Source organism: Molothrus aeneus, chromosome 3 (assembly GCF_037042795.1).
Source record: "Molothrus aeneus isolate 106 chromosome 3, BPBGC_Maene_1.0, whole genome shotgun sequence".
In the NCBI taxonomy this organism is placed as follows: domain Eukaryota; kingdom Metazoa; phylum Chordata; class Aves; order Passeriformes; family Icteridae; genus Molothrus; species Molothrus aeneus.
The window spans coordinates 32,584,353-32,599,474 of record NC_089648.1 but is presented as its reverse complement, the minus strand read 5'-3'; the positions used below and the strand labels follow the sequence as shown (position 1 = coordinate 32,599,474).

The following is a 15,122-nucleotide window of genomic DNA, read 5'->3' as shown; positions in this document are numbered from 1 at the left end:
TGAAACTTATGTGGCTCAACAAGGCCAAGTGCTGGCACTGTGCCTGGGTTGGGTCACCTCCCTCTATCAACACAGGCTGAGGATTGGTGTCAGCCCTGTTGGGAAGGACTTGAGGGTCCTGGTGGATGAAAAAAATGTCAGTGGGGCTGTAAGGGAGGTATTGGCTCCAAAAGTGACAGACAAGAAAGCAACCTGGCCAAAAAGCTTTAAGAGGACATTCTGGTATTGTAAAACAAAACCATGAAAATACCAGATGGAAAAGCCTTACAGAAAGTAGGAAGTTATGGATGAACCTTTATTTCCACAGAAGATAAAATGCTAGAAATTCACTCAGAACATTCGGTTTTTGAGTAACCTAACAAGGTGCAGACAGCAAGTCTCCATATAGAAGGTAAAACAGAAAGCACTGGAGGCAGGCAAAGCAAATTGCAATCACTACCTCAAACTATCAGCTTTTAGAAGCAAGGTATTGCATGCTGGATAGCTTACTAAATTAGGCAAAACTGTTTAGAAAATTTAAAAAATTATTTAGAAAATAAACCCCCTCAAAAAATTTTTGAAATGAAGTTAGAAGAAAAACTTTAGCAATTAAAACAGAAGAAGCATTGCGTAAAATGAAGAGGTATCAAAAAAGTACTAAACATGCACATAGAAATCATAAAGTTAAATTGTGTGATAAATACTTACAATTCTATGTTCACTGAATAAATCTTACCAGTAGTCATAAACATCAAAATAAATATTTTTCATTACTCAAGGCTAAGCTTTTATAGCCTCTAGCTAAAAAAAAGTAATGTTCCTGAATTAGACTATATGATTTGTAATTTAAATTGTGGTAAAAATAGTTATAGTGTAAAGTAACATGTTATTAGAAAAGCCTAAGGCACAAACAAATGGATCTAATCCTTGCCTCTCCTGTCTCATGATCCCAATATAGTTGGGATATACTTGATAATTGATATTTGTTATGTAATTGATAACCTCTCAGCAATCATCACAACAAGGAACTACTATGGATGTCTGTTTTTACTGTAAGCCTTTCATCTCATACATCGTCCTAGATAGGGTTTGGGGTTTTTTGGATTAACTCCATGAAAAGCTTAACAGCAGATCGGGAACACTCTTCCCCAGTATTAAAGCTTACAATTTGTACTGCTTTGGCCAAGTAACTAATCTATGCCAAAACAATAATTACAGAACTAATCTGTGTTACTAGAAGGCAAGATGTTTTATCATTCTGAAGCCAAAGTTCTCTGGATTTTATACAACCATGAGTGAAAGGCCAATAACAAATTTGTATATAAAACTTATAATTTATTTCCTGTTGCATCTCTCACAGTAATAATAAGCACTAAGTGTCAAAGTCTAAGAATCACTGTATTTTAAAATTCACTAAAACTGATCATAATGGTCAAGTTTGACTCTCACATACTCATCATGAGCCACTTAAAACACTATCTAGCTCGCCAGAGGTTAAAGAATTTAAACTAGAAATTGTTTCTTCTTTCACATTACATACTTCTTCAGAGGCAGAGGATGTGTGTTCAGCTTGTGCTGGTCTTGGAACTGAAAGCCCTGCTCCTGGCAAAGACACGTTAGACAGGCGCCTCTTCCTCACTCCACTGCAGTTGTTGGGAATCTTGAAGGCACATCGCTTATGGTAGTTTAACCCACAACCTGGAAGAGGAGTTTGTTTATTCAAAAAACCTCCCAACATTCAAAGTAAAAAAGCCAGTAGTAATATTTTGATAAAGGAGTTTTAAAAAGATTACCCAGGAGAATGGCAAAGGCAGAAATAGACTGTTGTGTCAAATTCTCTGATTTTAGTGTTCTTGATGCAATTCACAAAAACAGCTTTTTCTCCAGTAAGCCCAGTTCTAGTAACAAGGTCTAACACTTGGAAGCAGCTGATCTCCCAGCACCAGGAGGCTTTCATCACTCCCTCACTTTGAAGCACAAGAACCAAGAAGAATTCAGTGAGAAGGCAGTGTTAGTACCTGACAGCAGGCTGCAGAGTGCTCCACAGCCAGCTGGATGAAAGCCATAAGGAAAGGGATTCCCCTTTGGGAGTCTCTCCAAACTATGTGTTCCTTGTGCAAAGAACACAAGGTTGTAAGCTAGCTATTTTTTTCAGAGTGGGAAACAACAACACTTAAGTCATTAGCCCAAGGTCATGCATTAGCCCAAGTTTGCATTAATGCCAAGATCAGAACTTCAGTTTTCCCATGCACAAACCCTTCCAGGTAGGAAATATTGTATTTATCACTTGCTGACATACCAAACACAATACAACTTCTTCTTTCTCATCTCATATAGATATACACACACATAAATACACTAAATATCACAGACTGACTTACCCTCACATTTTAATCCTTGTCGTACCAAACCCCAAAGCATCTCTCCGCAGTAGTCACAAAAAGTAGGAGCCTTGTAGGAATGCACATAAAGTGCATGAGGACGGATCTGGAAATCTTCAACTGTAGCCAAAGCTTTTAAAAAATTGCAGTAAGTTATAGCTCTTGCCACAGGATCAACAAGGATTTATGGAAATAACATGCTTTAAAAATGGCTAATTTAAAGAATGCTTACAAGATATTTAGAAATCAGCATTTTGCTGTATGTCATTTAAATATGCATTTAGGAGACTACATAGTTCTCAATAAACATTCTCATTGAGGAAAACTATCCACTGAACTCTGTAGGTTAATGGTCCCAACTAATCAACAGTATGAATCACTCTGTTGAAAGCCTCACTAAGTTGAAGGCAGGTACAACAAGCTTTGCTAAAAGCAACAGTAAATGTTTTAAAGAACAACTTAATTTTCAAGCTGTTCTGTAACCTACAAAATTTTCAAAAAAAGACAGTTCTAAAAATAGATTTTTATCTTCTAAAGGACTTCTGCAGTAAAAGCTTATTAGATTAAACTCAGTGTATCAAAAAAGAACTGTGGATAAAGTTTTCACAGAACACCGAAATATTATTTTCCTTAAATAAGTGTAGATATATTTCAATTTCTTTTGTTCTGTATCTTTGAGGGAAAGAAACAAAAAAAAAAGGTATTTTACATCAAGATTGTCTTGTCCTGATGGCTACTGTTTTTTGATCAGATACGTACTAACACTCCCTATTCAGATTCTTATTTTTAAAATCCTACTGAAAGAGATTTACATGTCTTCAAAATGCCTCAGTTTCAGGTGGTCTGTCTGTCTGTAAGGAAACTGTCAGAGATTGCCAAGAGTCACACAACAAATTTTCCAAAAATGCTATTCATCAGAAGCAATGAAAAGTTCAAAATAAGATGATCAATTACTGAACATTTTAGACATGCCCTGAAATGCGGCCAAGGACTCAGCCTTACTTACAGCTATCAAATTCATACTTTATTGACCAAGCTTACAAATCTAAGCTCATGACAGTCAAGAGGTCTCTCCTTCTAATATATAGTCTCAGTTTGTCACTTTATCCTCAAAGACTTGAAAAACTGCTCAACACTAGTCCAGCTTTTATTTGTAGTTTAACTACAGCTGGCTTTTGATTGAATTTGATGAAGTATTGATCAAACACATACAATGACAACCAGGGCTGGGGTTATTTTGTCCTCATTATTGGTTAATAACCACCACTCTAAGGACAATATTGTTCAAAGAAACCATTTTTAAGAACTACAATAACCTGTAAGAGTCTGTTTTTATAGGTATGATTCAGCAACAACATTTATATGAAGTCTTATGACAGCATAAGCCGTCAATAGCAAAAACTACAGAACAAAAAGACAGATATAAGCAAAAGAAAACCCACAACTTGGAAGAACAAATTCTGAATCCTACCTGCATTTCACCTAAAACAATCACAAAAATTAAAAACTGGTATTATTATACTTATAAATTCTCATTTGTATAATTCAGATTTATTTTTAATAATAAACCTGAAGAAGATTAAAACAGAACAATGAAAAAATAACAAAACTGAGTGCTGAAGCATCAGTGACACTTGGACTTTCTTAGAAACCTCTACCCCAAAGTATATTGCCCAAAGTGAAAAAGCTCAAGGCAGACATGAAAATAATGCTCCATGAAGTCCTACTTTCTTTTAATCTACTGAACAAAGAGTTGTTCCACTGTTACAATAATACCTACCAGAGAGTACAACCTCAACAAGATCTCCCTCATGTATCTCTTCTGCTGATGTAATTCGTTGCAAAATATTATCTGAGTTCAGGTCATGGCGGAACAGGAGAATTTTGTCATACATGCCAAAGAAACCACACTCTGGGAACTGCAACAGAAATCAAACTCTAAATTAATACATGCTCTTTGATAATCCTACACATCAATGTTTTTAATAACAGCTACAGAACTCAAGAGTTGTAAATGTTTCATGACAACAAAATAAATCTGCTTATTTTTGAGGAAATAAAGCATTTTTTGAAAATTTCTATTTTTTTTTCTTTTCTTTTTTAATCTGAAAAAAGAAGTGTTAAAGTTTTTGTTTATTTGGGTTTGTAATCTCTCAGACCAGCGTAATCAGTCTGGCATATAAAAGCCAATGCAGGCTTTTAACTTGGATACCACCACCTGTAACCCTTATTTCACAGGTATTCTGGTCAGGCAGGTATTTAGCTCAAGACACTCCAGCAGCACCTGCTGCACTTTTCTTGAGCAGCAAGCCAGTTAAGAAGCTCCATACCATTGTTCTACAACAGTTTATATCAACAGATATGAGAAATCCTGAGTAAAATGCTCCAGAGGACACTGCTTCAGCGGGCAAGTTGGACTCTATGACCTCCAGTGATCCCTTCCAACATTACCCATTTTCGGTGATTCTATGAAAAGAAAAACTCAAATCCTCACAAGGACAGGAAAAAAATCCATACAGGAAACAGATACACTAAATAACATGCCACTTTTCCATGATACATCACTGAAAAAAGCTTTCTCACTCTGTATTTTCCTGACTCATTGAAAGCTTTCTCTTCAAAACACTGTCAAGTATGAGTAAAACTTCTTAAAATGAAAACTTGTTGAAATGAAAAGCTTAAAAGTAAACAGTTCATGGGGGAAAAGAGCAGGAACAGACCCTGGAGAGGAATGAGCAGCATTCAAGCAGCTCCTCTGACCTTTTGGTTTAAACCAGAATTCAAACTTGAGGTGGGAACACACATGCAGATCAAAACAGGAAAAGTGTGGGAAAAAAAATGGAAAAGCTCAGAAGAAACTTTTAATTAATGAGGTAATAAGTTAGTAATTTACATGTTGCACATTCAATAGTATCTAAACTCCATGAAGCTTGCAGTATATTAATTGTAATTAACTAAGATTTGTTCTACCAAATCAAGTACATAATGAAGGTATCATATCTATTGTGCCCGTTGTTTTCACACTTTCTTCTTATTCAGAGAAAAAATAACGTCTTCTTTACAGCAGCAATTTTATCTGAAATCCTAAGTTGGTCTTCTCTGTTTTGGTGTGTATGCACTACATAATTACACGACACATAACACTGAAAAAGTCCATGCTCCATAAAGCATGCTATCTACCTTGGACAGTCACTAAGAGAGACAGAATTTGTACAATTTAACCCTTGCAAAAGCAAAAGACAGAGCTGACAAATTTATACTGACACAGAGGTATTCAGTCCACGGCAAGAAGAAACTGATTTACTGGGCCGATGCCAAAGCAGCCAGCTGCTTCCTCTGTCTCTCAACTCGCTCTCAGGCTTCCTATGTAAAATAGCAAATATCCAAGAATATACTAAAAATTACATTTTCCAATTGCCCAAAGATCATTTGTAATAGGAAAGAAAATACAAAGCAAGAATTAGCTGTGCTGCCCAACTATGTATATCAGTATCTCTGCAAGTACGCACAGGACTTGACTTTATATTCCGAACACACAAAGATACAGGCACTAGTAATTCTTCCAAGGGAACTGACATTTCTTCATAACTGAAACCACATCATCAACTTACTTTAAGCTCTAACCCAAAATCCCACTGTGCCTTGATTGACAGAAAACAAGATATATTAACATTATTAAAATAAGTGCTGTGAGGTTTGTTCCTTGATACACTGTTAACATCTGTTAATTGCATAATATTACTGAAGAACTAATTCTAACAAAAGGGATATAAAATCAACATTACCAGAGTATATATCTGCCTGCAGATACACGTGACACTTTTTAGTAACACCAATATTAATTTCAGCTGCCAGGAGGGACAACTCATGACTCAGGGAATCACGTGAGCTATTGTCTCTTCATATTAAGTTCACAGAACCACCTACGAACCACAGATTTTAAGGAAGCCTCTAAGATATTTCACAGGTTTCAGTCTCCTTCTTTTGATAAAGATATGTCTTTCTCTTTAATTTTTTTTCACTCTTTAAGACCATAACCCTGTCATGCAGCTGCCAGAACATCCCTACACATAATCCCCCACCTCAGTAACCAGAGGTCACATAATCACCTGCTAAGCAGCACTTATCTTAATTGCTATGACAAAATATATTCTGCCTATGTGCCATTTACTCATTCTCATGTACAAATCTTGGATTTATTAAAATGTTTTAAACATACTACACTAAGTTTCATTACTAAAAAGCATTAGCTGGCAAAATAAACTAAAGTTACAAATGAACACTGAAGTCCTCTTTGTGACAGCAAGTTTAATAATTAAAAATATGAGACATTATATCCCTTAGAAAGCAGCATCAACATTAATCCAAAGTTTGTAAATAACATTATAATACCTATAACTAAGATTTTGCTTTTCAAATAAATTCCAAAGGAAATATTAATTTCTATGGAGTAGAAATATTAGGAAAAAAGGCAAAATCATCCATTACAGATTGTTAGAACTGTTGATATCAACACCCTCATTTGGTTCTCCATTAATTAAATTGACTTTTTAAACTTTGTATCATGAATGCTTTTCTTATTGACATGATATGCTTTACTGCCCTTTTCTTCCAAAATAAATATACATACACATAAAAGTGAATGTGAAAGATTCCCTGGTTTTGTAACTAACATTTAACCTCCTTAAAAGGTATTTCTTCCACTTCCAAACTGGAGCTTTATCAGTGGCTTCTAGACTATGATGCAGAATCACAAACTCACGACCATCAAGGGAATGAATAATCTATACTAGTATGGAGTACAAGAATTCTCTCACTAAACACAGCCTCTGCATAGAGTTTCTATAGCATGTGACAAGACTACACCAGGACACATTTTTCTAGGCATTGTGCATGCCTGATCTCCATTTCTGAAATAATAATTCCAAAAGCTAAAAGGATGAGAAGAAACCCAGCCTGTTCATCAGTATGGAGAGCTTCAGTTGCTAGGAGGTTTTCCTGAATCCTTAAGAGGGACAGGCAGTAGCTCCTTTACCTGTCCTGCTTGTGAGGTGCTTGTCTGCACATCCACAAAGCAGCACAGAGGAAAAATGCAGGTGGGGGCAGCCCACCAACACCCTGCCCAGGACCTCCCAGGCCCATCTCCACAAGCCAGGGGAGCACAGAGAAAGAAGGGCAGGTAGGAACCCAAATAAAGAACTCCAGGGAAAAGATACCCTGGCCTTCACAGGACATCCTTAGACCCGGTTTCCACACATACACTGATCAGGTAAGTCAACACTAGAACACCTTTTGGCCTGAGAGTGGTTGCAGTCCAGTGGTATGGTACAGATTGTAAAATGCTGGGAAATTAGGATTGTACAATACCTACAGAATGTTTACAGAAGGCAACAAAGGCAAGGAAAGAGGTGATTCAGGGAGGAATAAACGTGGGAAAAAAATCAAGGGATAAGAAGATAAAACAGGCTGGTCAACCTGTAAACAGGGGTTGGTCAGAACAATTGTCTGATCATGCCCTGTGCATCATCAGCACCACCACCCGTCCTCTATTCTCATTAAATTCAGTTTCTATCTGTTTTCTTGAATGATTTTCTCTCATTCTGAGCCCATATGTGGGTATGGGGGGGGGTCTGACTGCCAGCAATCAGAGCAAGAGGACCCTGCAATCTCAGTGACTGCAGAGATCAGAGCAAGTGAAATCAAGAGCTTGAATATCCATCCAGGTGTCAGCAACTGTAAAGACCAAGATCCAGCAGCTGCTACGGAAGTAGCAGAGAGTGCCTGAAGCCGGCTGCTGGAGACACCCAGTTTTTTTGTTGCTATTTTTTTACTGGTGGGTGAGGGGGTACTTGTCTGTACATTTTTTCCCCACTACCAGACCTCCATCTTGAACCACAAGAGACTGATACAGCATAGGACCACTGGTGCTGTTTGTGCTCATGTGAGTGCTCACAGACACAAACACTGTTGATCTGTTTGGATCCGTGCATATACATGTATGTGCTGCACACCTGTATCCAAATGCTAGTGTCTATCAGGAATACGTGGTCAGTCTTGTTGTCTGTAGCTGCACATAGGGACAGAGCTGCAGCAGCCTCCAAATTCAATCATACCTAACAAAATGTTTCAAGTTCGATTAACTAATCCTGCTCTTTCCTTGCACACTTCCCCCCCACCCCCACCAAAAAAAAATTTCCCAGTTACAAAAGAACAGACCCTACGGGGAGGATGCCTGCCTCCCCACTCCTTTCCACACACTCTGGCTCAGATTCCTCTCCTCTGCCCCCACTGCAGCCCCGTGCACCCAAGCCATGGGAGCGCTGGCTGGCTGCCCTTCCCCATGGCCGGCTGTGATGAGCTGCAGGTGGCCCAGCAGAGCCCTGTCTAAGGCACTTGGCCGGGCCTGGATGCAGGGAGCAATCAACTCCGACCAAGCAGCTTGGCTCCTTCCAGGCATGCGGCGCCCTGCTCTCTCTTCCGCTCCCCAGTCCATTCGGGAATGCAGCATTCCTTGCTAGCACCTTGGCCAGAAGGCTCTGTGCAGACTGCTGGCCAAGGATAACCTCATCGATTAACAGAGGTTTCATTTCAAGTGGGATCTTTTAACAGAATTTTTACGCAAAGCTTAAACTATGTTCAACAGTTGAACTACATTCAAGTTGTACACTATGAAATTCTTCTCTCTTGTACTGCAGCAAAGTACAGCTTTTATAGCTTTCTTTATGCTCAGTTACACGAAGCTGTTAAGGAAGAACATTACCCACTTCCTTTGAAGTGTTAAGAGCTCATAATGTAAACTTGAAAACAAAACTCAAAGCAGAATTTTTTAAAGCCTGTTTTATCTTATGGGATTATACAGCCATTACTTTCCTGCATAAAAGCCTAATGTATCTGCACAGTTACTCAGAACATATAAACTGCTAATCCCAGTATTACTAAGTTTCCTAAAAGCAAAAACATGACTGTTCCCAGTTTTAACAGTTCCAAAAGAGCATCTAGTGACAGGAAATCACTTGTGGGAAGTCTACATATGCACTAGACTGTGCCAAAATTAATCTCTGGTACAACAATATCATCAACTTATATCAAGAATATATGTCATTATTAATACTTGGTGATACTAGCACAAATAACACAACTAGTGCAATATTACAGTTACACTGAGGAAAAATCATTGGTGTTATCTAGCATGCTCATACTGTAAGTATTACAGCATAGCTAGCTTTAATTGAGAGTACATTACATTGTCTTTTTTTATCCAGAAGAACTCAACCAACATACAGCAGTCAGTACTCTGAGCGAAATACAACTGAGGCTTCTTTCTACCTTGGCAGTAACTGAAAAATCCCTTTACTTCAAGTTCCAGGAGTTACTTTGCAAAGTTCTGGACTAGTCGCCAAAAATTCTCACTAGGGAAAAGTGTAGGCGGATACTGTTTCAAGGTCCAATATCTCATGACCCGTCATAACTCAAAACAAATGCTTCAAACCACTGAAAGTTAATTCCAAAGTCTAATGGTCCAAAACACCATTGGAAAGTCTCTCCGTTCACTGAAGTCATCCATTCTATTATCCTGCATCCCTACCCAGCTATTCACTCCCACTCTTTAGAATCATGTGCCAAATCACATTATCACACAGATGATTAGCTTCAAACATGTTGCAGGAGATCCTTCCCTCACCAGATGCCTCAGTACAGACATACTTGGACTACTGCTTGGCTAGGTTTTCCAGCATAAAAACTATCACCATGTTGGAAATGCTAATCTGCCCCCCATGTAACACCTCTGTACCACCAGTAACCTCCCAGCTCCCACCTTCTCAAAAAAGCATGTTTGCTTCTCATGCCTCAACTCTTGCTAATTCTCTGCATTATTTAGCTCATATGAAGAAAAGAGTTGACAAGTCAAGAAGGCAGAGCAGTAGGAGGAAAATAGATTTGAGCACATCTGAACAGAAGAGATGATTTGCATTCATTTTTGAGCCTTTCAAAAACAAACACCATGAACTATCACAAGCTTAACCTGGAGAAAAACCCAGAACACTGGTTGTAATTATGTTACTTATTTATTACACTCAAGTTGTTATTGCAGGAGTTGTAGAAATCCATCTGGAATATGGATGGGTTGCAATATGATCCTTGTAATGCAATGAAAATACAGAAGCGGAATGTAATCAGCAAGACATAAGAAATACCCCTTTGATTTTGCTAAATGGTGACTTTGGGTGGGTTCAATGAAAAAAACTGTTCTAGAAAAACTAGGCAGGAAGAGTAAGAAACAGATTACATAGGTAAAGTATCAGTACTCAATCAAAAAGAATGCAACAGTTAAAGGATCATGAGAATTTCAGGGAAACATTCTAAGGTAGGGGAGCAGTTGGTCTGTTTCAGAGCAAAATATAACAAAGCCATCTGAGGAAATATATACAGAGAAGGAGAATGCTGAGTATGACTGAAAGTGAAAACAATGAAGGACAGGTCTGTGGACCAAAAAAGATAGAGAAGTTGCAGAAATATGAAAGTAAAGACTCATAAATTTACTGAAAAAGTTACAACAAATCTTGCAGGTATTGATACTATACAAGTAATAGCTCAAGTTACACTTTTAGCTGCAGTAATCAAATGTTTTTCATTTACAGCTCAAAGCAGAATAAAATTAGGCAAACTAGAATACAGCACTTAGAGCATGCTGTCCAACATAACTCTCAGTTTGCAGGCAGTGGAACATCACCACATGCAAGTTTCCAGTTTTAAGTCAGCAATCCCTTTGTTCTACTTCATGTGAGGAATGAAGAGACAGCATTCAAACACAGAACAGGATTAAGAACTTGCCTCTGCAATATCTGACTATTGTGCAAGGACACACACTGTCTACCTGCTACAAGTTTTTCTGCTTCTAAACACTGTCCCTCTATTCCAGCAGCCATATGTGTCCAGCTTATGTTCCTCTTCAGACTGCCCCTGAGAACTGTATGTCTGATACTTTAATACAGAGCAACCTAGATAAGGAATGAACAGAGAAGACCATGAATGTACTGGAGACCATAAGCAAGAATTTTTTTAAGCATCCCTATAAAGTCAAAAGTTTGGATTTTCCGAGGACTTCTATTAACCATTCCAGTACAAAACAACCCTAACACAGCAACCCCCAAACTTAACTTTATACTTGAAAAAAATTGAAGAAAAACACTTAAAAAGAAAAAACATCTCCTGATGTTTAGAACATCTGTATGAGAGCTAAGAGACACACCAAATATTTGCATTACTCATCTCACTCTTTTTGCAGACACATGTCTCTTTAGTTTCAGTTCTGCTGATGCTGCTTCTAATTACCCTTCAGCAAAACCTGAACAAGCTACACTGAACACCAGTGTCTGAAGCAGGAAACACAGAAAAGCAGAGCCCTAACCAACATTTTTGATACTGTAATTGTAGCCTCAAATACAGTAAGGCAGGTGGTTTAAGCTCCCAAGTAAGCAAAGAAGGACTCCTCAGAGTTTTATTTTGTTCCAGATTAAGTAGAGGAATACAAACCTGAAATGTGACTGTTAAGTAAGGAAACATGTGTTTAACTCTAGTAAAGATAACACTCAAATAAGAAGAAAAGCTATCAATTACTATTACAAGTAAAAAAAAGAAAAGGTATTTCTCCTAATTCATTAAAGAAATGCCACAGTAAGTAGATACTGTTAAGTACAGAACTATCACAACAACAAACCACACAGTACCCTGCAGTCAGGACAAAACACTTTAAGCAAGCTGTGGAATACCAGAGGAAAGGGAAGCTTTAACACTGTTGAATCTCAACAGCATACCCAGCAGCTTCAAAGCCTTTAACTGGAAAAAAGCAGCAACCATTCGCACAATTAGCGACAAGAATGCAGTTTGCAATTTTCACATTAGGTATCCGCTAATCCAAGAACATTGAACAGTCACCAGATCTAAGAGAAAAAAAGTCAAGGCAGGACATACTACTGTCACATAGAGTACAGGGAGAATACTGCCACTCGGGCACTAGCTGCAAAACTACTTATGAAAGACAAATCCACCACACGTGAGGTTGTTTCCTGATCAGTTTGTTGCCTGCAACATGCTTTCACTGAGCAGTCACTTTCTGGTAGATTCAGCTGCAGGAGAGCAGAAACTGCAGCAAAGCCAGACAAAAAGGAAAACTGATCATGAAATCCTCATCAGTTTTGCAGTAGATTAGGCTTAGCATGTAAGAACTTTGAGCTATAAGAAGACCTCATGTTAAAATTTTAGCTGAGCCTGCTGAAAAAACAGAAAGAAAAAAAGAAAAATAAGCATGAATGTACTTGTTTTCATCTTTCTTTAAGATAAAAGACAGGAAATATGCAGATGTAAAGAGAAGGATGTAGAAAGAAAAAGCAGCCCCTAAAATGGCTGCATAAAGGTACCATGCATACACCTAACATGCATGGTACAGGAAAAAAAAAAGTTGACCCAAATAACTCATCTCTTCAGAAAGGAACTAAGATGCTGAATTATATTTTGGAAGTTATTATGAAATTGGCTTGTTTGACAACTAGTTTGTAAAAATACAAAAGATATGAAATATATGAAAAATATGCAGTAAGTTATGAGATGGGGGAAAAAGATACACAAGCATATACAAATAACATATAATGCCCTTATGTTTTTTCAGGCTATTAGGTGAAAAAGTATTATATAATAAAACTAACCAATGATAAATATAACCACTATCACAACAATGAAAGACATGGAGATAATTCCCTGACCTTGATGGAAAACAGCAATTATTTCTTACTTTATGAAATATTGCTAACTTTTATTCAGGCTGCTTCCTAGGATCTAACCTTCCTAACCTAAAGACAAAGATAAAATTTGGATGCAAAACCAGCATGATCAGTGTTACTTCCTTCCTAAATAGACAGCATTTGCAACAGGGTAGCCAAGACACAATGTAAAGTGTGCCAAGGTTCTTTTATTTCTCAGTCAACCCTCTCCTAACAGAAATATATTGACATATAGAAGTAACACATGTATTTGGTATACAGAAAAACAATACCAGAATATTATTAGCGGTTGGGTGGGATATTTAGTTATTAACTAGAAACAAAAAGAACAGCAAGTATCAAGTCTGTAGCCACAACTGATCCTGTCACAGCAGCTGGCTATACAGATCCAAGAATACTCTTCAACAGCAGTAAGCATAAGCTAGTAAAAATCTAAGGTATCAGTGGCAATTGTTAAAAGGAAAAAACTGCCCATACTGTGAGAAGTCATTTATGCAGGAAATTTAGAATTACATGTTCTTTTACTAGATTTCACAAGTGAGAAAGTAAGAGGAGGGTTTACTCCTATTGAATTAAAAGCTTCTCCCTTGAGACCTACCAACATTTATTTCTGCATAATTGCAAATACCTAGCATAGATCTTTGTCACCATACTAAACTCTTGGCATATCTCAGTTGCTCTTACTATACAGCCTGTTAGCAAACAACTGTTGCCATCAGCAGAACACAGTAGCATTGTACCCTACCTTCTGGTAAACTATTGAGCACACGAGGTCTTTAACAGCAGAGAGGGACAGGTCCTGAGCTTCAATGGTGACAGTCTCCCGAGTGAGACCAATCTGCAGAAGGAAGGAGATCCCATGCATAGAGCCTCGGGAGTTGGTGAGGCTCTGGGTACTGAAACTGCCATTGGAGAGTCGACTGGAGAGCCCCGACTGGGGACTTGAAGACAAAGTTGGGGTCTGTGGTGCAGCAGCATGACACGTAGGTGGGGAAAACTTCTGTAAGGATGGGGGAGAAGAGTCGTTTGCTGACATCTGACTTGCTTTACTCTGCCGAGATCTCCCTAGTAGTCAAATTCTAAGTGAAATATGCTATTGGTTCTTGGTTTGAAATGAAAACAAGGATAATGTAAGTTTCCCTTTCTTAGTTCAGTAAAATGCTCCTGACCAGTAAAACTTAAATTTCCCTTTCATTTGGTGCAAGCCAAAGAGTAAAATAATTACAGCTGCAAGTTACTTTAAATTAAAGGTTCTCTTTCTGCAGTTACAATCAGCTGATCAAAAGCAGATTGCTTGTCCTTTAGCACCACATCCAGACACAGAGGATTACATAAAGGCCTCACAGAAACACATCAGCTCTTCTGTTTTATACTTGTCCTTCATTTTTTATTAAAAAACAAAAGCTGGAGAAGCAGATTGAAATGGATGTTGATAATTCATTAAAAGGATCCTTGTTCACCTAGTTACACAGATCATATCTCAAATGAAGACTCATCTTCATGCAGATAGCCTTTCACAATGAAAAAAAAAGTGTATCCTTGAGTAACACCACAAGTCCACGTATGTGATGAATCTATTCCTCCTTCAGAAAGTCTTCTCTGAATTCACAGGACACAGTGAACTTGAAGATCAATGAAGATATCCAATTTCATTTTTATAAAATATTTTAGCTCATGAAATGGAGGAGCAGAATGTCTGAAGACACAATCATATTAAATGTAATCTGTAGCATCACCCAGATAATCTCCAGCATTTTGAAACATTGTACTCTGCCTGTAGGGGAAAAGATAAAGTTGTTATTTCACATGAAATGCATGAAGTCACATACCCATGTCACAACCACTCTACTTTTACGCAGCAGGATACCAACTCCTTTTACTCAAAGGAGTTAATAATAAATAGTGTTTAATAACACCAAATGTGTTACATTAGAAGCATTTTGTACTTGTAAATTAAACTTTACTGCTTTCCCACGGTATGATA

The 15,122-nt window shown here is 37.8% G+C and overlaps 1 protein-coding gene across 1 annotated transcript in view; it reads right to left on the bottom strand.

Moving 5' to 3' along the window:
- PRKD3 (protein kinase D3) overlaps positions 1-14,408 on the bottom strand; it is a 40,064-nt gene extending 25,656 nt beyond the window's left edge. Inside the window, exons 1-4 of the mRNA XM_066546634.1 lie at positions 13,884-14,408; positions 4,141-4,279; positions 2,361-2,492; positions 1,520-1,677 (exon numbers count right to left, since the gene is read on the bottom strand). Of these exons, the coding sequence (XP_066402731.1) occupies positions 1,520-1,677; positions 2,361-2,492; positions 4,141-4,279; positions 13,884-14,174 (720 nt within the window). The 5' untranslated portion in view covers positions 14,175-14,408. The remainder of the gene's footprint in view (positions 1-1,519; positions 1,678-2,360; positions 2,493-4,140; positions 4,280-13,883) is intronic.
- Positions 14,409-15,122: the final 714 nt, after the last annotated feature.